This window comes from Patiria miniata, unplaced genomic scaffold (assembly GCF_015706575.1).
Source record: "Patiria miniata isolate m_02_andy unplaced genomic scaffold, ASM1570657v1 HiC_scaffold_5, whole genome shotgun sequence".
Taxonomy (NCBI): Eukaryota; Metazoa; Echinodermata; class Asteroidea; order Valvatida; family Asterinidae; genus Patiria; species Patiria miniata.
Window position 1 is genome coordinate 22,094,479 of NW_024037072.1, and position 22,885 is coordinate 22,117,363.

General features: G+C 38.5%; 1 protein-coding gene across 1 annotated transcript in view; it reads right to left on the bottom strand.

Moving 5' to 3' along the window:
• LOC119741290 (low-density lipoprotein receptor-related protein 2-like) overlaps positions 1-22,885 on the bottom strand; it is a 38,501-nt gene that overhangs the window by 5,006 nt on the left and 10,610 nt on the right. The window contains exons 2-5 of the mRNA XM_038217042.1: positions 9,358-9,600; positions 7,992-8,148; positions 7,229-7,356; positions 3,756-4,031 (exon numbers count right to left, since the gene is read on the bottom strand). Of these exons, the coding sequence (XP_038072970.1) occupies positions 3,756-4,031; positions 7,229-7,356; positions 7,992-8,148; positions 9,358-9,600 (804 nt within the window). The remainder of the gene's footprint in view (positions 1-3,755; positions 4,032-7,228; positions 7,357-7,991; positions 8,149-9,357; positions 9,601-22,885) is intronic.

The following is a 22,885-nucleotide window of genomic DNA, read 5'->3' on the forward strand; positions in this document are numbered from 1 at the left end:
CCACCGCTATCATAAAGAAGAAAAGCTCTAAGTAGAGCGCTAATAATTATCCGAACAAATAAGGACAAAAAATCACAACTCTTGAGACACACATCAAATTGTAAAGCTTATGTCATCCTCTTTCATTTTCTGTTAAATTTTTGTGGGAAATGATGATTGAGAGAAAATTTCATCCAATGATGATCATCCCTAAAAGTAGTCCAAAAACTGCGCAATAGCCGTAGCCTTGTTGCCATTTTGTGATTGGACAATAACGACGTTGAGTTCAATGGACGTTCGTATCATGTACATTACGTACGGGCGTGTACATACTCATACAAGACCAGATCGCGCAGGAACAACTTTATCATTTCACAAAACCCATGTGTGAAGATCTTGACAGTTCGATGTAAAATGGAAATGGAATGATCTTATCCAAAGAACATCGCAATGATTCGTTGGACATTTGTGCATAAAGCAGTTAGAAATGGAAGAATTACTTCTTTCTTTAGATTTTTTTTTATGCATCTAAATTTATTGATTTTATATACATATTCACGTTTGCGTATAAAATTTGATCCCTGGTTTCTTTTTTAGTATTGTTTTGATTTTAAAATAAATCAACCCCTTTCTTTACTTCATTCATTCATTCATTCATTTTATTTTGCCAATATAAAAACAATACATGACTAGCGGGATGCCGCGCTTCGCGCGGCACCCGCTAGATGGGTAAAGTTGACTGTTTCGTAATAATTACTGTATACAATGAAATCTCGATAATTTAAACTCTAATAACTCCAAACAACTGTTAAGTCTAATAAAGAATCATACCCTCTGCTGCACGCGAGGCGCGAGCCTATTTGGACTCGCCATCAGTCTCGCCTAATTTGTATTTGCGTTCAACGTGCGTGTACATAACGTTTCCTTCGGAGATTGTGCGAGGGTCCAGGACATATTGTCAATATAGGGGAAGGGGCTAGCTAGCTAGGGTGAAGGGTGCTAGTTGGAACGCCCAATTTCCGTAAAACCCGTCGACCATGTCACCAATATTTCCGGGGATGGGGAGAAACATTTCCAGGGATGGGGAGAAATGGCTTTTGTTATAGAGGGGAGATGGTGATATTGAAATCGCTGATATTGTGGAGGTTTATGTTTGTGCTGGGATTCATACCGTTTAAATGTTTTAAATTGCGCGCCGATTAGGAAGGTCTTGCTGTCAACAGTTGAATGAAATTAAGTATTCATTGCCGACCGATTGTCTCATGCGGTGTCTCATTATATAAAGCTCATAAATAATGTTGTGCTGGAATATTGTCCAATCAATTTGAACATTGAATTTTCAAGGTGCCAAACCATTAAGGACGTATACACCAACTGTACAATTAGGTAATTTAGATGAAACGCGGTTTGATCTTGGCCTATACAACGTCGTATCCATCGTTCTCACTACAGAGGAGAGGAGGGGGCAGCCAGTGGGGGTGGGGGTTGGATATTGTGTGGGCGTCGCCAGGATTTTTTCTAGAGGGGGGCAAAACATATTTTTGCCCACAAAATGCCGGTTTTTCTCAACACATTCTCGATTTATCAGTGTTAGAGGGGGGCAGGGACATTTTGCTCCCCCCCCCCAACCTATTAAATTTACACCACTATGAATTCGCGCCTCTTATTTTTTTTTTTTTTTTTGCTTTTCGGGGGGCCCCCCGCGACGCCCATGCCTATTTATGTTACACCTGTGAATGGTCACTTATTATATTTCCGGGGAAGTGGGCAACAATTTATATTTGTTATGGTGAAGGGGGTGTTTCTTATGTATTAAGTAGAAGTTAATGTCATTATAGCAGTTGGTTTATTATGGTGATGGGGTTGTACAGCAAAGTATCATAACACGTTTATTTGCAGAAGAGAGTAAAACTAAAAGAAAGGACATATTGGAGCAGTTGAACTGGAAAGAATAGGTGTCTTCGTCTTGAGTTGAGATTCTTGCTTTAGAAACTGGTTGAAGCATGCACTGGAGCATGCTTGGAGCATGGTTGGAGCTGGTCATGTGATGTGGGTGTCATCAGGAGTCCTGTGTAAAGGAGTTAGAAAGAAAAGAATAACGACTAAGGTGAAGAAAACTTGCAATACCCCATTTATGCGGAATGCACTACTGAAGTACTAACCAAACATGCCAAACAACGAAACATGTCTTATATGTTGTATTTTTGTGACCCCCCCCCCCCCGCATATGATTTTATCTCAGCAGAACAGCAGAGACACTGAACAGTCATCAACGTATTAGTTTCCTCTTTATCCTGCTTGGGTTCATGTCTGTTGTCGATTCAGGTGATTTTCTGCCAGAGTGTATTCTCTTAGATCCACTATTCTAACTGTGTTGGTTTCAGGTTTTAGTCTTTGCCTGTATTGTTTGGTTTTTGGCCTGAGGTTTGAACTTGATCACGTCTTTAATTTTGATTTGAGGGTTTCTTTATTAAGTTGGTTATTGGTCTTTGATTTGCAGTAAATTAATTTTGTTTTGCCTCTGAGTATGAAAGCCATTTCTTTAAAGGAAGTTTTTAGTATGATTTGCCGTGTTCTAAGATTACCACAAAGATTTAGTTTGCATCATTTGTATGGAATAAATGTACATTTCATGGCCTATATACAAATGCAGCAGTTTTTTTGTAGCTAGTACTGAGTAGTAGTAGTAGGCCTAGGCTTAGGACTAAAACAAACTAAAGCAAAATCCAAAAATAAACTACCAACAAAGCCCAATTGTGAAATCAAAAGTTGACAAAGTTCTACAAACATGTTCGGGTACATGTTCCAAGTGTGGCCTGTAGTTGCGGAGGTCATGCAGCATGCAGTAAATTGGCCACATTAAGCCTAGCTAAGTAAACACACGGCCAAACTCGGGCCGAGGCCTCCCCCCGTACAACCCTCCCCGTACAACCCTCCCCGTACTACCACCAGACTACGCCATCATTGGACACTCACAAACTCACACTTTTCACAAACAACAATGCTTCTCAATGCCAGTGGCGTTCGAAAGAATACCACTTTTCACAAACAAAAATACATATCATAAATGAGACTTACCGTTCAAAGAGAAAACTGGAGCAAGGAGGAACAGATACATCAACCATATCAACAACGCTGTGCTGTTGCATGCGCTGCATGCTCATAACGAACGTATACGTGGCACGTCAATTATCCGGCCCGTACGCTGCATGCTCATAAACGAACGTATACGACGTGGCACGTCAATTATCCGGCCCGTACGCAAGATGGCCGGCGCGGCCCAATGGGGAAGGGAATTATGGGAAAATGGGGTGGAAATAGCCGGGCCCCGTTCCGCATCCCCCGCGGCCAACGGGCGCGGGCGGGACGGGAGACCGGTCGGGAAAATGGCAGCGCCCTCCAATCATTTTCGTGATTGTAGTATAGATATACGCACCTCGTACTCGCGTACGTTGGAGTTATTAAACTGCGAACAACCAAACGTCGTTAATCGTCCAATCACAAAATGGCAACAAGGCTACGGCTATTGCGCAGTGTCCAAAAAGCCCATCGCCATTTTGAAAAATGATGTCTACGCTCCTATGCAAAATAGTTCATGGCCTATACAAAAAATGCTCAAATAGCAGACAATTTGAGGGCATGCAAATCGTGATTTGGTCGGCGTAGACAATCTTAATTGGGCCTTTTTACTAGCCTGCAACCTGAAATCTCGTATGCAGCAGAATAATAGTTCAAATCTTTTTGGATAAACTGAACATCTACAAAGTTAATTGTACCCTCTTGAATGTGAATTCCGGCACCCTGCAGGAAGCTATCTGGGCCAAACCTCTCTATGTCTCTAGCATACACAATGTCACTGCCATTGACGTGAATTCGATGCAGAGTGCCCGATTTCCAATCGGTCCAATACAGGCTGTTCTTATACAGAGCTAAACCGAAGGGATGTATCCCAGGATAAGATTGAATATCCAGCAGGATCGTACGATGGTTGCCTGAGAGGTCACTGCGCTCAATTTTATCCAGGCGAGCATCGCACCAGTACAGGTAGTTAGCTGCAAAAGGCAGGGCAAAGATATTTTAATACGAATGTTAAAGATCTATCGCTTTGAGACTATACGATTGCCGACTGTCGTTTTGAAAGGGAATTGTTGTGGTATATCTGTTGCGGATAATCTACCTTTTGAGATTATCGGAGGATGCACAAAGTTTGGCAACAAAATCCTGTTCACGAACACTGTTCGCGTGTTGGTTCTAGTCATTCAATACCCTGTTCTCGACAAGGGCGGATCCAGGGGGGCCAAAGGGGCCAAGCCCCCCCCCCCCCCCCAAAAAAAAAAACCACCAACAACAACAACAACAACAACAACAACAACAACAACAACAACAACAACAACAACAACAACAACAACAACAACAACAACAACAACAACAACAACAACGAATACAATTAGTTTTTTTAAGTGACTTCCGCAATAAATGCTGGCAATGCGAGGGCTCCCCCCCCCAAAAAAGGGGTTCTGGATCCGCCCTTGATTTTCGAGTTCATTCAATGGGAGAACGGGGTTTGGAATACGGGGGCCGTAACATAAGTCCGACGCCTCATAGGTCCGACGCCTCATATGAGGCGTCGGACTTAATATGAGGCATACAATTTATTTATTCGGCATCATAGATCCGACGTCTCATAAGTCCGACGTCGGAAAAACGAGGCGTTTAATTTGGTTAGGGGATGCGATTTTGTCGGACTTATGAGGCGTCGGACCTATGAGGCGTCGGACTTATGAGCGGACCCCAAGTAATACTATCCATCATTCTTGGTTTTTTTTATGCACAACATAAAAACTTTAAAAAATGTTTTCGTCCCGTGCGCACGATGTCGGGGGAAATTAGCAGGGCTCCTTTTCCGCAAGAGTGCAAAAAAAAAATCCTGTGTGATTTGGGGTACCATCCATCAAATTTTGGGCCGAATTGCGGAGTAAATCACGGGTTAGTGACGTAGCGCGCAGCTAGCCTGTGATTCAGCCCGCGATTCGGCCCAAAATTTGATGCATGGTACCCCGAATCCCACAGGTATTTTTTTTTAATGTTTGGCAATGTACAACGTTGAGGTAATCACAGGTGTTTCAAGTTGATTGGAATTCCTTGCTCATAAATTCTACACCTCCCTGTCTACCTCTTCAGGGGTGGATCCAGGAATTTTCGCAGGGGGGGGGGGGGGTCATCAGCCCAAAAAACCTGAAAATGCACACACGTTTTTTTTTCTCCGGACACTTGGCCTCCGTAAAATCAAAAACTGGCTGGTACCAATTTCAATAGGGGGCGCTGTTCAAATTCGACGATTATTAACACTCATTACAGAATGGTGTACCGTATTTTGAACAGGCGGACATTAAACCAGTATAATTTTTTTGGGATGTCACAGCGGGGGGGGGGGGGGGGGGGGGGGGGGGGGGGGGGGGGGGTTCGACGTATTTTTTAGGAATTTGTATGAGAATTTTTTTTGGACAGAGCTGGGGGGGGGGGTTTGCACCCCCCCTCCCGGATCCACGCCTGCTCTTTGTGCCTTGCTAGCGTTTATCTGCCTCGTTTTTGGCTAACTCATCCACTGTCTGGCTCGTATGTCTAGCCCGCTTTTGTGTGGCTTGATTTACAGTGTAAATAAAGTAAATAATCGCGGTCCCATTGGGACAGCTGGCGCAAATTTCTTGATTGAAAAAAAAAACCTTTCTGGGTTTCTCCATTCCAGGCCTAGGCCAGGTCAACGTAAAGGCTAGGAATACGTGAATGCCTTGAGGGAGGGTCGACGAACTGTCGCGGATCTTATAAAAAAAAAAATTGGGGCCATGTCTCAAATATTTTTGGCACTCCCATTGTACCTCTTCTTTGTCTAGGTCGCGTTCGTTTGGCTCGCTTTTGTCTGACTCGTCTATTGTCTTGGGGCCATGTCTCAAATATTTTTGGCACTCCCATTGTACCTCTTCTTTGTCTAGGTCGCGTTCGTTTGGCTCGCTTTTGTCTGACTCGTCTATTGTCTGGCTCACGTATGCTGGTTCCCTTTTGTCTGGCTTGATTGACAGTTGAGCACCTCGATCGATCCCACTCAGACACCTGTCGCAAATTTCTATGTCTCTGATTGGTCAAATGCAAGGCCTTTCTGGCTCGCCATTGGATGGCTTGATAGACGTTTTTAGTAACTTGGTCCCACTCGGATACCTGGCGCAAATTTCTAGGTCCCTGATTGGCCCATTCCTGGCCTAGACCAGGTCAACGCACAGGCTAGGAATAAGTGAATGTTAAAGCAAGCGGGTCGACGAACTATCTTCGGCTTATTTTTAAGTACCAACAAAAAAGGGGATGCTTTCATAGACTCCGCGACCATTGAGACGAGATGGCGCCCTCAGTCGGTGATCAGTGTAGATCCGCGCACTCGGCTTTCACATTTTATTTATTATCACTTTATAATGTAATAATTCAGGGCATGAATGTGAGTGACATTTTTTTCGCAGTGGAAAAGTAAAAAAAAATAGGGTAGAATGTTTCTCCAAAAATCATGGAATTACCCCCGAAACACTGAACAGGAAATGAGAGATGATTTCATGGGTGTCTCAAACCAGTGGCTTAAATCTGTGCCGGCAAGGGGAGGGGGGGGGGGGGGGGGATGGGGGATGTCAAAAATCCCAAAATTTCCCGCCCGTAGAAATTCGAAAAGGTGTGGGGGTGGAGACCACATTACAGTAGGGGGGCGCTCTTCAGATATACATATATATCAATATGTATACTCGCGCTAACATCAAAACGGCGCATATAAAAGCTTTGTACTTTGTTTTTCAGCTTTTCAGTGCTATTGAAGAAATTTTTGTTGTTGGGATGTTCGAAAAATACCTTGAAATCAGAATATCTTTTTCTCATCACGAAAAAGTGGGAGGAGGAGGATTCAATAGCCCATCCCCTGGTCAAAAAGTGGGGGGATATATATACCCCATCCCCCGGGAGTTACGCCCCTGTCTCAAACGCCTTGGAGAGTTGTAAATGTTTTTCCTGATCTTGAGAAATGGCGGTATTGATCATTGAGATCTACGGCAGCTTATATACTGGTCTGCAAGCCGAGTCAAATTCAAAGTTAGTCAAAATCAGCTGTCGGACATCATTGTCGTGAACAGGCGTAACATTATGACTTAAGTAAATATCAAAGTCAGTAAAAGTATTACGCTATGACGTTTGGGGGTTCTGATGTTAGAGAATGATATACCTTCGAAGTCTATGGCAATACCGTTCAGCCAAAGCAGATCCCCTTCAACAAGGAGAGTCCTGTTGTTACCATCAAGATCTGCTCTGTCGATCTTCGGATTGTCGCCCCAGTTCGCCCAATAAATGTGTCTGGGAAAAAAAACCGTGTTGTTTTGGTCAGTAATCTCATATAGCTATGGATTTGTACATAAAACCTTTTATTTGGTGACAAACATCTATCGCTATTTGGCCTTTGTTTTGTTGGTCATCAATGTGCGTAAATAAGTCGTCAAATCAGATTTAAATAGGTTAAAAACAGATGCACATAAATTATACGCGCTCTTAGTATTTTGAAAGGGAGTTAGGATTTGTGTATGTTTTGGTATTATACCTATGAGGCGTCGAACTTTATGGGTTAGGGGACCTCCGACGCCCTATAGGTCCGACACCTCATAAGTCCGACAAATCCAACGCCTCATAAGTCCGACGCCTCATAAGTCCAATGCCTCATAGCGCCGACGTCTCGTAGGTCCGACAAATTAAACACCTCGTTTTCCGACGTCGGACTTATCAGGCGTCGGACCTATGAGGCGTCAGACTTATGATACGGCCCGACCCCACAGCTGGTACGCCAAAGGCAAAACCCTTGGCTAGCAAAAACTTTAAACCTATAACTTACTGAAACTTTCGCTAAATTATTTGGCTTGGAGACCATTTATGGATCTTTAAACCCAATGTTTTGGAAATGTTCTCTAAATTTCTTCTATGGTAGGCCCTATGCTCACCTACGCTCATCATTTACTATAATGGCTCTCGGTTGATCAAGGGATTCGATGATGTTCATGCCACCTGATCCATTCAGGTGAGCTCTGCCAATGTGCCCGATATAGTCCGTCCAGTATATCATTCTCGATTGGATATTCAATGCCAGTCCGTCAGGCTCTGAATAAAAGTAATTAAAAAATCTGCATAAGCCGTACTACGGAAGCATGGCCATCTGGACTTCTGCGTTACTGATATAAAATATCTTGGAAACAAAGAGTTCCATCATAAAATATCTTTACAACTCGGAATGCAGCGATAGCCCATCATGAAAACGCCGAATTCCATGAAAGTCTATCATGGAAACGTGGAAATCCGTGGTAGGTTACCGTGGAAACGTGGCATTCCGTGATAGGCTATCGTGAATAAGTGGAATTCCGGCCAAAGCAAAAGGCAATGATATCGTTAGCCTATCACAAAATTCCACGTTTCCACGATAGCTCATCACGGAATTAAGTGCTTTCACGATAGCATATCACCGAATTCTATGTTTCTGTGATAGGCTATCACAGTATTCCACATTTCCACGATAGCCCATCACGAAATTCCACATTTCTGTGACAGGCTATCACAGTATTCCACGTTTGCACGATAACCTTTCACGGAATTCCACATTTCTGTGATAGGCTATCACACTTTTCCACGATAGCCTTTCAGGGAATTCCATGTTTCCAAGATATTTCTCAGTAACGCAGTAACGTGGATGGTCATATACGCTTCCGTAATACGCTGAAACCGAACCCAAGGCGGAGAGTATACAAGTTGCCAAAATGAGTATCAAGAAAAAGATCTAAGACCAAAAACTTCCCAGACCTAAAACTTTTTTTTATCTTCGTCTTGGTGCCCTAAAATAACGTGATGAAAAAAAAATTGTGCGGGGCGGCTGTGATTGATGATAAAAGAACGATAGGCCTACAAGCAATAGAACTGTTCAATTACAAACCCAATAAAATATAAATGCACGGTGCCCCTTTTACGGGCCGTATCGTAAGCCCGACGCCTCATAAGTCTTTATTTAGGGGTCTTTATTTGGTTGGGGATGAGATTTTGTCGGACTTTTGAGGCATCGGCGTCGGACTTATGCGCAGAGCCGCAGACCCCCTTTTACACACTCAGGGTGTAAATACAAAGTTATGGTAAATGGGAAATTCTTGAAAATATTGATGGCGGAAGACTCAAACTGATCTGTATCTGTTTCAGAATCTTCAAAATAAGAGATCGAACTGGGCTATATAGGAGTTACCTACATTAATTTAGTGTATGGCAGGCGGATGACAGTGCAACTTCGTCATAGTCTATATCCACAAGACTTTGAAAAGGGACACTTACGATAAAGGTTATCCACGATTGTCTCCTGTTTGCTACCATCCAGATTCGCCCTGGAGATCTTCGGTGACGGCAGGCTAGTGCTGATGTCACTCCAGTACACCATTCCTTCCACCGGGTCGTACCCGACAGCTACCGGCCGTGCAACCCCGCTGAGATGGAGGGGTGTCAGGTCGGAGAGACTCCGGGACATGCTCCCGGCGGAAATGGTACCATTTTCGAGGTCCGCAACCAGTGCAAAATCCCCTACAGCAAGTAAAACACAAAATCTCTGAAAGATGGTTTGTTTATGCCTTTGGGGTGTTGCAGCCCGAACATTACATTTCAAAATAACATTTCCCCATTTTTAAGGACGCAAATTATGAGCTTTTTACTGAGATAAAAACGGTATAGGCTAAAGTAGTTTTACGTATAAAAAGTCCTATTTTTTATCCTAAATGTTTGCTAATGGAATTAGACCAAAATGAAGCCAAAAATTATGCACACAGCATTATTCCAGGTTTCTCCGCCTATTATTAAGACAAACTGTTGAGGAGAATTCTAAGGAAGCCTGATGGCCGAGTGGTTAGATCCGTCATCCACAGTCGAGGCGCCACGGGTTCGAATCCCGCTGGTGTCTTTTTGGTTTTTAACGTACGCGTTCAGTCATTGACTATAAGAGATTTAATTTCCCATCGTAAATCACCAACAGTACCTTAGCTTAACCGGTAAGCACTGCTGCTGGTACTGTCCGTGAGTTCCAGGTTGGCGCCTTCGTACAGGTTCAGAGCATTTACTGACCACTCGGGGGTCAGGGCTTAGGGTGCCGCCCTGTTCCTCCCTTAGCTCTTTGCTTTTACATGGTGCCTGGCCCTCCGGGGTTATATGGATGGATAGGGAAGGAAATGTGTATTGGTCGGGAACGCCCAGATCCCGGAAGAGAACTAAGGGATTGGCTGGGGCATTGTTATGGCTCAGACCGATCCCTGAAAGCTTGACTAGCACATAACTTTTTGATTCTTTTTTAATCCTACTTTGGTTTAGTTTGATATTTACATCTGCTCAGCAGATGTACGGTAGTTTTAAAAACGAAACAGAGGTCTATGTCATGAATCAATGAATCATAATTGACTATAATTAAAACGGATTTCGTTCGATCAATATGACAATACCATTATTTATGTCGCAATTTCCAATTGAAGTAAGGAACGCAGTATGCAATATTGTACCGGGCAAAAATAAAAATGTACATTGTAATATGTTATTGACATGGAACAGACTTTCAGAAGCAGCCGTGTGTGCACCCTCCATCTGTGCCTTCAAGCCCATAGCACTAAACACCATCAGTGCTATGTCACACCACCGGCCAACCTGAGGACCCTCTAAACCAGTCTGCATGAATTTTTACTCGCACCTAAGTTTTGATGTACAGCACCATATTTGTTTGCACTGCACCGACTGTGAGGTCAGTCACCCTTCCAGTTTAGCTCAGAAAGCTGCTATAGGAAGTAAACTACTGAAGACTGAAGACTGAATGACATGTTTCAAAATAATAACGTTTCTTTAATTGTGAACATTGCCCGAAAATATAATCATTCGCAAACTAGGAAAACGCAAGAAAACAAAGCCCCTCACCCTTAGAACTGGAAATACAAAATAAAAAAGTCAAGTGGAACACCGGAATGTACCTAAAGGATAGAGTTTGAGAATTCCATATGGTGCTTTTACAGACTTGCCTTTTACTGTCAGTGACATGCAGACTCGGATCCGGGGGGGGGGGGGCGGTCTAACCCCTCTCCTGATTTGAAACACTAAAGTAAAGATATTCTGCAGTGGCTATTATGTTTTATTTCGGTTTTTGGTGAAAATTGAAAAAAAAATGCAAGGGGTTAGCCTTACTTTTTTATCAAAATTTTGCCAAATATTGACTTTTCTCCAAACATTACAGAACTTCCTTTTGAAGTCAGAGGAGCACTAATCAATACTCAAACACCCAATATTTGGAAGGTTTGGGCAAAGACCATCGATTTTGTGAGAAATAAATAAACATTTTTGACTGATTTTACCCCATATTTTCATCGAAATTTTCTTGTGAAAAGCAAATCTTTTCAAAATTGGAGTTGGAATGTGTTCTAAGGTCCTTAGGCATCTTTCTAGCAAGTTTCAAGGATTTTTATTTTTTGGTCAAAATTGAAAGAAAATGCAAGGGGTTAGCCTTGCTTTTTTATCAAAATTTGGCCAAAACTGGACTTTTCTCCAAAAAATGCAGAACTTCCTTTTGAAGTCAGAGGAGCACGAAACAATCCTCAAACACCCAATATTTGAAAGATTTGGGCAAAAACTATAGATTTTGTGAGAAATAAATTAACATTTTTAACTGATTTTATCCCATATTTTCATCCATATTTTCTTGTGAAAAGCAAATCTTTTCAATATTGGAGTTGGAATGTGTTTTAAGGTCCCTTAGGCATCTTTCTAGCAAGTTTCAAGGAATTTATTTTTTTTGGGTGAAATTTGAAAAAAATGCAAGGGGTTAGCCTTGCTCTTTTTTTCAAAATTTGGCCAAAAATTGACTTTTCTCCAAACAATGCAGAACTTCCTTTCGCAGTCAGAGGAGCACTAACCAATACTCAAATACCCAATATTTGGAAGGTTTGGCCAAAAACCATCGATTTTGTGAGAAATAAATTAACATTTTTGAGTAATTTAACCCCGTATTTTCATCCGTATTTCCTTTTGAAAAGCAAATGTTTTCACAATTGGAGTTGGAATATGTTCTAAGGTCCCTTAGGCATCTTTCTAGCAAGTTTCAAGGAATTTATTTTTTTGGGTGAAATTTGAAAAAAATGCAAGGGGTTAGCCTTGCTCTTTTTTTCAAAATTTGGCCAAAAATTTGACTTTTCTCCAAACAATGCAGAACTTCCTTTCGAAGTCAGAGGAGCACTAACCAATACTCAAATACCCAATATTTGGAAGGTTTGGCCAAAAACCATCGATTTTGTGAGATTTAAATTAACATTTTTGAGTAATTTAACCCCGTATTTTCATCCGTATTTCCTTTTGAAAAGCAAATGTTTTCACAATTGGAGTTGGAATATGTTCTAAGGTCCCGCAGGCATCTGTCTAGCAAGTTTCAAGGAATTTCATTTTTTTTTGGTGAAAATTGAAAAAAAAATGCAAGGGGTTCGCCTTACATTTTTATTCCAATTTGGCCAAATATTGACTTTTCTCCAAACAATGCAGACATTCCTTTCGAAGTCAGAGGAGCACTAATCAATACTCAAACACCTAATATTTGGAAGGTTTGGGCAAAAACCATCGATTTTGTGAGAAATAAATTAACCTTTTTGACTGATTTTATCCCATATTTTCGTCCATATTTTCTGTTGAAAAGCAAATATTTCTACAAATGGAGTTGGAATGTGTTCTAAGGTCCGTTAGGCATCTTTCTAGCAAGTTTCAAGGATTTTTATTTTTTGGTCAAAATTGAAAGAAAATGCAAGGGGTTAGCCTTGCTTTTTTATCAAAATTTGGCCAAAAATTGACTTTTCTCCAAACAATGCAGGACTTCCTTTCGAAGTCAGAGGAGCACGAAACAATCCTCAAACACCCAATATTTGAAAGATTTATATTTAATGATCGTTAACTTGGTTATCGTTAAGATCGGAGTAAACCTAAAGTTTACACAACCTAGATATACCTCACGGTATATCAAACGTTAAATCTGACACCGTGGTAGCAAGGAGATTTCGACCTCTCAAAGGATTTGCCTTTGAATGAGCATGACGACTATTTATAAAAGATATAGACATATATCATACTCGGCAAGAGGGATAGTCAGTGAAGGAACATGGGTTAATAGCATAGCGTAAGAACGGGTAAAAAATGCGGCAGTACATGGCAGACTACAAATTAGAAAACAAAGAGAATGGATACTTAGAGGCATCTATAAGCTACACGGTCATTGACAATAATATGATTCATTTTTAAATATTTAAAATCAAATTTTATCAAATTAAATTGTAATGTTTGTATTTATTTTTATGTTTATTTTTTTATTATTATATTAATATTTTTAATTTCTTAAAAAACTAGTTGATTTATTTTCAACGAAATGGATTTTTCAACAGGAGGACAGTGTCTATCTGGCTTTGAGTGCTGATGAAACATCGGGGATGAGGCGGTCTGTTTGAGAGAGTCGTGACTTGGACCTGAGCTGTCGAGGTATTGATTATGGTAATAATTTGTTTTTGTAGAACATTTAAAATGATAATAAATAATCTATATAGATATTTGAGATGGAGATAATGGGCATAAAAGTGAAGAAAACTTATTAATGGAGGTGACTAACCATCTTGGCTAGGAGGATATATTTGGGAAGGACATATGGAGGTGACTAACCATCTTGGCTAGGAGGATATTTTTTAGAAGTGAAATTTGGAGGTGACTAATCATCTTGGCTAGGAGGATATTTTTAGAAGGGAAATATGGAGGTGACTAACCATCTTGGCTAGGAGGATATATTTTAGAAGGGAAATATGGAGGTGACCAACCATCTTGGTTAGGAGGATATTTTTTAGAAGGGAAATATGGAGGTGACTAACCATCTTGGCTAGGAGGATATTTTTTAGAAGGGAAATACGGAGGTGACTAACCATCTTGGCTAGGAGGATATTTTTTAGAAGGGAAATATGGAGGTGAGTAACCATCTTGGCTAGGAGGATATTTTTTAGAAGGGAAATATGGAGGTGACTAACCATCTTGGCTAGGAGGATTTTTTAGAAGGGAAATATGGAGGTGACTAACAATCTTGGCTAGGAGGATTTTTAAGAAGGGAAATATGGAGGTGACTAACCATCTTGGCTAGGAGGATATTTTTTAGAAGGGAAATATGGAGGTGACTAACCATCTTGGCTAGGAGGATTTTTTTAGAAGGGAATTATGGAGGTGAGTAACCATCTTGGCTAGGAGGATATTTTTGAGAAGGGAATTATGGAGGTGACTTATCATCTTGGCTAGGAGGATATTTTTTAGAAGGGAAATATGGAGGTGACTAACCATCTGGGCTAGGAGGATATTTTTTAAAAGGAAAATATAGAGGTGACTAACCATCTTGTTTAGGAGAATATTTTTAAAAAAGAAAATATTGAGGTGACTAACCATCTTGGCTAGGAGGATATTTTTTTGGGAGGGAAATATGGAGGTGACTAACCATCTTGGCTAGGAGGATAGTTATTAGAAGGGAAATATGGAGGTGACTAACCATCTTGGTTAGGATGATATTTTTTAGAAGGGAAATATGGAGGTGAGTTACCATCTTGGCTAGGAGGATATTTTTTAGAAGGGAGAATATGGAGGTAACTAATCATCTTGGTAAGGAGGATGTGTTATTTAGAAGGGAATTATTGAGGTGACTAACCATCTTGGTTAGGAGGATATTTTTTAGAAGGAAAATATAGAGGTGACTAACCATCTTGGCTAGGAGGATATTTTTTAGAAGGGAAATATGGAGGTGACTAACCATCTTGGCTAGGAGGATATTTTTTAGAAGGGAAATATGGAGGTGAGTAACCATCTTGGCTAGGAGGATATTTTTTAGAAGGGAAATATGGAGGTGACTAACCATCTTGGCTAGGAGGATTTTTAGAAGGGAAATATGGAGGTGACTAACCATCTTGGCTAGGAGGATATTTTTAGAAGGGAAATATGGAGGTGACTAACCATCTTGGCTAGGAGGATAGTTTTTAGAAGGGAAATATGGAGGTGACCAACCATCTTGGTTAGGAGGATATTTTTTAGAAGGGAAATATGGAGGTGACTAACCATCTTGGCTAGGAGGATATTTTTTAGAAGGGAAATATGGAGGTGACTAACCATCTTGGCTAAGAGGATTTTTTAGAAGGGAAATATGGAGGTGACTAACAATCTTGGCTAGGAGGATTTTTAAGAAGGGAAATATGGAGGTGACTAATCATCTTGGCTAGGAGGATATTTTTTAGAAGGGAAATATGGAGGTGACTAACCATCTTGGCTAGGAGGATTTTTTTAGAAGGGAATTATGGAGGTGAGTAACCATCTTGGCTAGGAGGATATTTTTTAGAAGGGAATTATGGAGGTGACTTATCATCTTGGCTAGGAGGATATTTTTTAGAAGGGAAATATGGAGGTGAGTAACCATCTTGGCTAGGAGGATATTTTTTAGAAGGGAAATATGGAGGTGACTAACCATCTTGGCTAAGAGGATTTTTTAGAAGGGAAATATGGAGGTGACTAACAATCTTGGCTAGGAGGATTTTTAAGAAGGGAAATATGGAGGTGACTAATCATCTTGGCTAGGAGGATATTTTTTAGAAGGGAAATATGGAGGTGACTAACCATCTTGGCTAGGAGGATTTTTTTAGAAGGGAATTATGGAGGTGACTAACCATCTTGGCTAGGAGGGAATTACGGAGGTGACTAACCATCTTGGCTAGGAGGATATTTTTTAGAAGGAAAATATAGAGGTGACTAACCATCTTGTTTAGGAGAATATTTTTTTAGAAGGGAATTATGGAGGTGACTTATCATCTTGGCTAGGAGGATATTTTTAGAAGGGAAATATGGAGGTGACTAACCATCTTGGTTAAGAGGATATTTTTAGAAGTGAAATATGGAGGTGACTAACCATTTTGGCTAGGAGGATATTTTCAGAAAGGAAGTTCTTTTTTCTATTACATTATATATGTATATATATTATAATGGGATGATGTGGGGAATTACTATTTGATTTCGATTATTTTCAGGTGAATGATGGAGTATGTTAAGGATCTTCGAGAAGGGATTTAGTAGATGTGAAGTTGGCTGAGAACAGAAAGGAAAACAATTTTCTAGGTAGGTGTGTTTCATGTATTTTTACATTAAGGCATAGTTATAAGTTAATAAAACCACACGTCCAAGGATAAACCTGGCGTAACTGATGGTGAAACATGAACATAAGAATTACGACCCAATATTAGTTATTTTTGGAGTAAAACAAAAACATTTAATTAAAACAATGAGGAGAATTGAATGTTTGTTATTTGTATAATTTATTTTCTATACAAATTTCCGATAAATACAATTAAAATTGGTGCGATGCAAATTTCCGATATATACAATTAAAATTGGTGCGATGCAAATTTCCGATATATACAATTAAAATTGGTGAAATGCTAATTTCCGATATATACATATGAAATTGGTGAGATGTAACACGTATAATGGGAGGTAAAGCTGGCATAATGATATTAATAATTCTGTATAACCATGCAATTCTAAACCATGTTGTTGCTATTCTAAGCTATGTTATGTTAGTCAACATCCTATTTGTGTGTGTTAAAAGTAAATCAGGAGAAGTTGAAGGAAACTTTGACTTTTCTCCAAACAAAGCAGGACTTCCTTTCGAAGTCAGAGGAAAACCAATCAATACGCAAACACCCAATATTTGAAAGATTTGGGCAAAAACCATCGATTTTGTGAGAAATAAATTTACATTTTTGACTGATTTTATCCCATATTTTCATCCATATATTCTTGTGAAAAGCAAATCTTTTCAAAATTGGAGTTGGAATGTGTTCTTAGGTCCCTTAGTCATTTTTCTAGCAAGTTCCAAGGAATTTTATTTTTTGGTCAAAATTAAAAGAAAATTCAAGGGGTTAGCCTTGTTTTTTTATCAAAATTTGGCCAAAAATTTACTTTTCTCCAAACAATGCAGAACTTCCTTTCGAAGTCAGAGGAGCACTAGTCAATACTCAAAACACCCAATATTTGGAAGACTTTTGCAAAAACCATCGATTTTGTGAGAAATAATTTTTAACTGATTTTATCCCATATTTTTCATCCATAGTTTCTTGTGAAAAGCAAATCTTTTCAAAATTGGAATTGGAATGTGTTGTAGGGTCCCTTAGGCATCTTTCTAGCAAGTTTCAAGGATTGTTATTTTTTGGTCAAAATTGAAAGAAAATGGAAGGGGTTAGCCTTGCTTTTTCATCAAAATTTGGCCAAAAATTGACTTTTCTCCAAACAATGCAGAACTTCCTTTCGAGGTCCAAGGAGCACTAATCAATACTCAAACACCCAATATTTGGAAGGTTTGGGCAAAAACCATCGATTTTGTGAGAAATAAATTAACCTTTTTAATTGATTTTACCCCAAATTTTTCAGCCATATTTTCTTGTGAAAAGCAAATCTTTTCAAAATTGGAGTTGGAATGTGTTCTAAGGTCCCTTAGTCATTTTTCTAGCAAGTTTCAAGGATTTTTATTTTTTGGTCAAAATGGACAGAAAATGCAAGGGGTTAGCCTTGCTTTTTTATCAAAATTTGGCCAAAAATTGACTTTTCTCCAAACAATGCAGAACTCCCTTTCGAAGTCAGAGGAGCACTAATCAATACTCAAACACCCAATATTTGGAAGACTTTTGCAAAAACCATCGATTTTGTGAGAAATAAATTTACATTTTTGACTGATTTTATCCCATATTTTCATCCATATATTCTTGTGAAAAGCAAATCTTTTCAAAATTGGAGTTGGAATGTGTTCTTAGGTCCCTTAGTCATTTTTCTAGCAAGTTCCAAGGAATTTTATTTTTTGGTCAAAATTAAAAGAAAATTCAAGGGGTTAGCCTTGTTTTTTTATCAAAATTTGGCCAAAAATTGACTTTTCTCCAAACAATGCAGAACTTCCTTTCGAAGTCAGAGGAGCACTAGTCAATACTCAAACACCCAATATTTGAAAGACTTTTGCAAAAACCATCGATTTTGTGAGAAATAATTTTTAACTGATTTTACCCCATATTTTTCATCCATATTTTCTTGTGAAAAGCAAATCTTTTCAAAATTGGAATTGGAATGTGTTGTAGGGTCCCTTAGGCATCTTTCTAGCAAGTTTCAAGGATTGTTATTTTTTGGTCAAAATTGAAAGAAAATGCAAGGGGTTAGCCTTGCTTTTTCATTAAAATTTGGCCAAAAATTGACTTTTCTCCAAACAATGCAGAACTTCCTTTTGAAGTCCAAGGAGCACTAATCAATACTCAAACACCCAATATTTGGAAGGTTTGGGCAAAAACCATCGATTTTGTGAGAAATAAATTAACCTTTTTAATTGATTTTACCCCAAATTTTTCAGCCATATTTTCTTGTGAAAAGCAAATCTTTTCAAAATTGGAGTTGGAATGTGTTCTAAGGTCCCTAAGTCATTTTTCTAGCAAGTTTCAAGGATTTTTATTTTTTGGTCAAAATGGACAGAAAATGCAAGGGGTTAGCCTTGCTTTTTTATCAAAATTTGGCCAAAAATTGACTTTTCTCCAAACAATGCAGAACTTCCTTTCGAAGTCAGAGGAGCACTAATCAATACTCAAACACCCAATATTTGGAAGACTTTTGCAAAAACCATCGATTTTGTGAGAAATAAATTTACATTTTTGACTGATTTTATCTCATATTTTCATCCATATATTCTTTTGAAAAGCAAATCTTTTCAAAATTGGAGTTGGAATGTGTTCTTAGGTCCCTTAGTCATTTTTCTAGCAAGTTCCAAGGAATTTTATTTTTCGGTCAAAATTAAAAGAAAATTCAAGGGGTTAGCCTTGTATTTTTATCAAAATTTGGCCAAAAATTGACTTTTCTCCAAACAATGCAGAACTTCCTTTCGAAGTCAGAGGAGCACTAATCAATACTCAAACACCCAATATTTGGAAGACTTTTGCAAAAACCATCGATTTTGTGAGAAATAATTTTTTACTGATTTTACCCCATATTTTTCATCCATATTTTCTTGTGAAAAGCAAATCTTTTCAAAATTGGAATTGGAATGTGTTCTAGGGTCCCTTAGGCATCTTTTTAGCAAGTTTCAAGGAGTGTTATTTTTGGTCAAAATTGAAAGAAAATGCAAGGGGTTAGCCTTGCTTTTTTATCAAAATTTGGCCAAAAATTGACTTTTCTCCAAACAATGCAGAACTTCCTTTGGAAGTCCAAGGAGCACTAATCAATACTCAAACACCCAATATTTGGAAGACTTTTGCAAAAACCATCGATTTTGAGAGAAATATTTTTTTACTGATTTTACCCCATATTTTTTATCCATATTTTCTTGTGAAAAGCAAATCTTTTCAAAATTGGAATTGGAATGTGTTCTAGGGTCCCTTAGGCATCTTTTTAGCAAGTTTCAAGGAGTGTTATTTTTGGTCAAAATTGAAAGAAAATGCAAGGGGTTAGCCTTGCTTTTTTATCAAAATTTGGCCCAAAACTTACTTTTCTCCAAACAATGCAGAACTTCCTTTCGAAGTCAGGGGAGCACTAATCAATACTCAAACACCCAATATTTGGGAGACTTTTGCAAAAACCATTGATTTTGTGAGAAATAATTTTTAACTGATTTTACCCCATATTTTTCATCCATATTTTCTTGTGAAAAGCAAATCTTTTCAAAATCGGAATTGGAATGTGCTGTAGGGTCCCTTAGGCATCTTTCTAGCAAGTTTCAAGGATTGTTATTTTTTGGTCAAAATTGAAAGAAAATGGAAGGGGTTAGCCTAGCTTTTTTATCAAAATTTGGCCAAAAATTGACTTTTCTCCAATCAATGCAGAACTTCCTTCCGAAGTCAGAGGAGCACTTATCAATACTCAAACACCCAATATTTGGAAGGTTTGGGCAAAAACCATCGATTTTGTGAGAAATAAATTAACCTTTTTAATTGATTTTACCCCAAATTTTTCAGCCATATTTTCTTGTGAAAAGCAAATCTTTTCAAAATTGGAGTTGGAATGTGTTCTAAGGTCCCTTAGTCATTTTTCTAGCAAGTTTCAAGGATTTTTATTTTTTGGTCAAAATGGAAAGAAAATGCAAGGGGTTAGCCTTGCTTTTTTATCAAAATTTGGCCAAATATTGACTTTTCTCCAAACAATGCAGAACTTCATTTCGAAGTCAGAGGAGCACTAATCAATACTCAAACACCCAATATTTGGAAGACTTTTGCAAAAACCATCGATTTTGTGAGAAATAATTTTTAACTGATTTTACCCCATATTTTTCATCCATATTTTCTTGTGAAAAGCAAATCTTTTCAAAATTGGAATTGGAATGTGTTCTGGGGTCCCTTAGGCATCTTTCTAGCAAGTTTCAAGGAATTTTATTTTTGGTCAAAATTGAAAGAAAATGCAAGGGGTAAGCCTTGCTTTTTTATCAAAATTTGGCCAAAAATTGACTTTTCTCCAAACAATGCAGAACTTCCTTTCGAAGTCCAAGTAGCACTAATCAATACTCAAACACCCAATATTTGGAAGGTTTGGGCAAAAACCATCTATTTTGTGAGAAATAATTTTTAACTGATTTTACCCCATATTTTTCATCCATATTTTCTTGTGAAAAGCTTATCTTTTCAAAATTGGAATTGGAATGTGTTCTAGGGTCCCTTAGGCATCTTTCTAGCAAGTTTCAAGGAATTTCATTTTTTGGTCAAATTTGACAGAAAATGCAAGGGGTTAGCCTTGTTTTTTTATCAAAATTTGGCCAAAAATTGACTTTTCTCCAAACAATGCAGAACTTCCTTTTGAAGTCCAAGGAGCACTAATCAATACTCAAACACCCAATATTTGGAAGGTTTGGGCAAAAACCATCGATTTTGTGAGAAATAAATTAACCTTTTTGACTGATTTTACCCCATATTTGCATTCATATTTTCTTGTGAAAAGCAAATCTTTTCAAAATTGGAGTTGGAATGTGTTCTTTGGTCCCTTAGTCATTTTTCTAGCAAGTTTCAAGGATTGTTATTTTTTGGTCAAAATTGAAAGAAAATGCAAGGGGTTAGCCTTGCTTTTTTATCAAAATTTGGCCCAAAACTTACTTTTCTCCAAACAATGCAGAACTTCCTTTCGAAGTCCAAGGAGCACTAATCAATACTCAAACACCCAATATTTGGGAGACTTTTGCAAAAACCATCGATTTTGTGAGAAATAATTTTTAACTGGTTTTACCCCATATTTTTCACCCATATTTTCTTGTGAAAAGCAAATCTTTTCAAAATTGGAATTGGAATGTGTTGTAGGGTCCCTTAGGCATCTTTCTAGCAAGTTTCAAGGATTGTTATTTTTGGTCAAAATTGAAAGAAAATGCAAGGGGTTAGCCTTGCTTTTTCATCAATATTTGGCCAAAAATTGACTTTTCTCCAAACAATGCAGAACTTCCTTTCGAAGTCCAAGGAGCACTAATCAATACTCAAACACCCAATATTTGGAAGGTTTGGGCAAAAACCATCGATTTTGTGAAAAATAAATTAACATTTTTAACCGATTTTACATCATATTTTTCATCCATATTTTCTTGTGAAAAGCAAATCTTTTCAAAATTGGAATTGGAATGCGTTCTTAGGTGCCTTAGTCATTTTTCTAGCAAGTTTCAAGGAGTGTTATTTTTGGTCAAAATTGAAAGAAAATGCAAGGGGTTAGCCTTGCTTTTTTATCAACATTTGGCCAAAAATTGACTTTTCTCCAAAACAATGCAGAACTTCCTTTCGAAGTCAGAGGAGCACTAATCAATACTCAAACACCCAATATTTGGAAGACTATTGCAAAAACCATCGATTTTGTGAGAAATAATTTTTAACTGATTTTACCCCATATTTTTCATCCATAGTTTCTTGTGGAAAGCAAATCTTTTCAAAATTGGAATTGGAATGTGTTCTAGGGTCCCTTAGGCATCTTTCTAGCAAGTTTCAAGGATTGTTATTTTTGGTCAAAATTGAAAGAAAATGCAAGGGGTTAGCCTTGCTTTTTCATCAAAATTTGGCCAAAAATTGACTTTTCTCCAAACAATGCAGAACTTCCTTTCGAAGTCCAAGGAGCACTAATCAATACTCAAAAACCCAATATTTGGAAGGTTTGGGCAAAAACCATCGATTTTGTGAAAAATAAATGAACGTTTTTAATTGATTTTACCCCAAATTTTTCAGCCATATTTTCTTTTGAAAAGCTAATCTTTTCAAAATTGGAATTGGAATGTGTTCTAGGGTCCCTTAGGCATCTTTCTAGCAAGTTTCAAGGAATTTCATTTTTTGGTCAAAATTGAAAGAAAATGCAAGGGGTTAGCCTTGCTTTTTTATCAAAATTTGGCCAAAAATTGACTTTTCTCCAAACAATGCAGAACTTCCTGTCGAAGTCAGAGGAGCACTAATCAATACTCAAACACCCAATATTTGGAAGACTATTGCAAAAACCATCGATTTTGTGAGAAATAATTTTTAACTGATTTTACCCCATATTTTTCATCCATAGTTTCTTGTGGAAAGCAAATCTTTTCAAAATTGGAATTGGAATGTGTTGTAGGGTCCCTTAGGCATCTTTCTAGCAAGTTTCAAGGATTGTTATTTTTTGGTCAAAATTGAAAGAAAATGCAAGGGGTTAGCCTTGCTTTTTTATCAAAATTTGGCCAAAAATTGACTTTTCTCCAAACAATGCAGAACTTCCTTTCGAGGTCCAAGGAGCACTAATCAATACTCAAACACCCAATATTTGGAAGGTTTGGGCAAAAACCATCGATTTT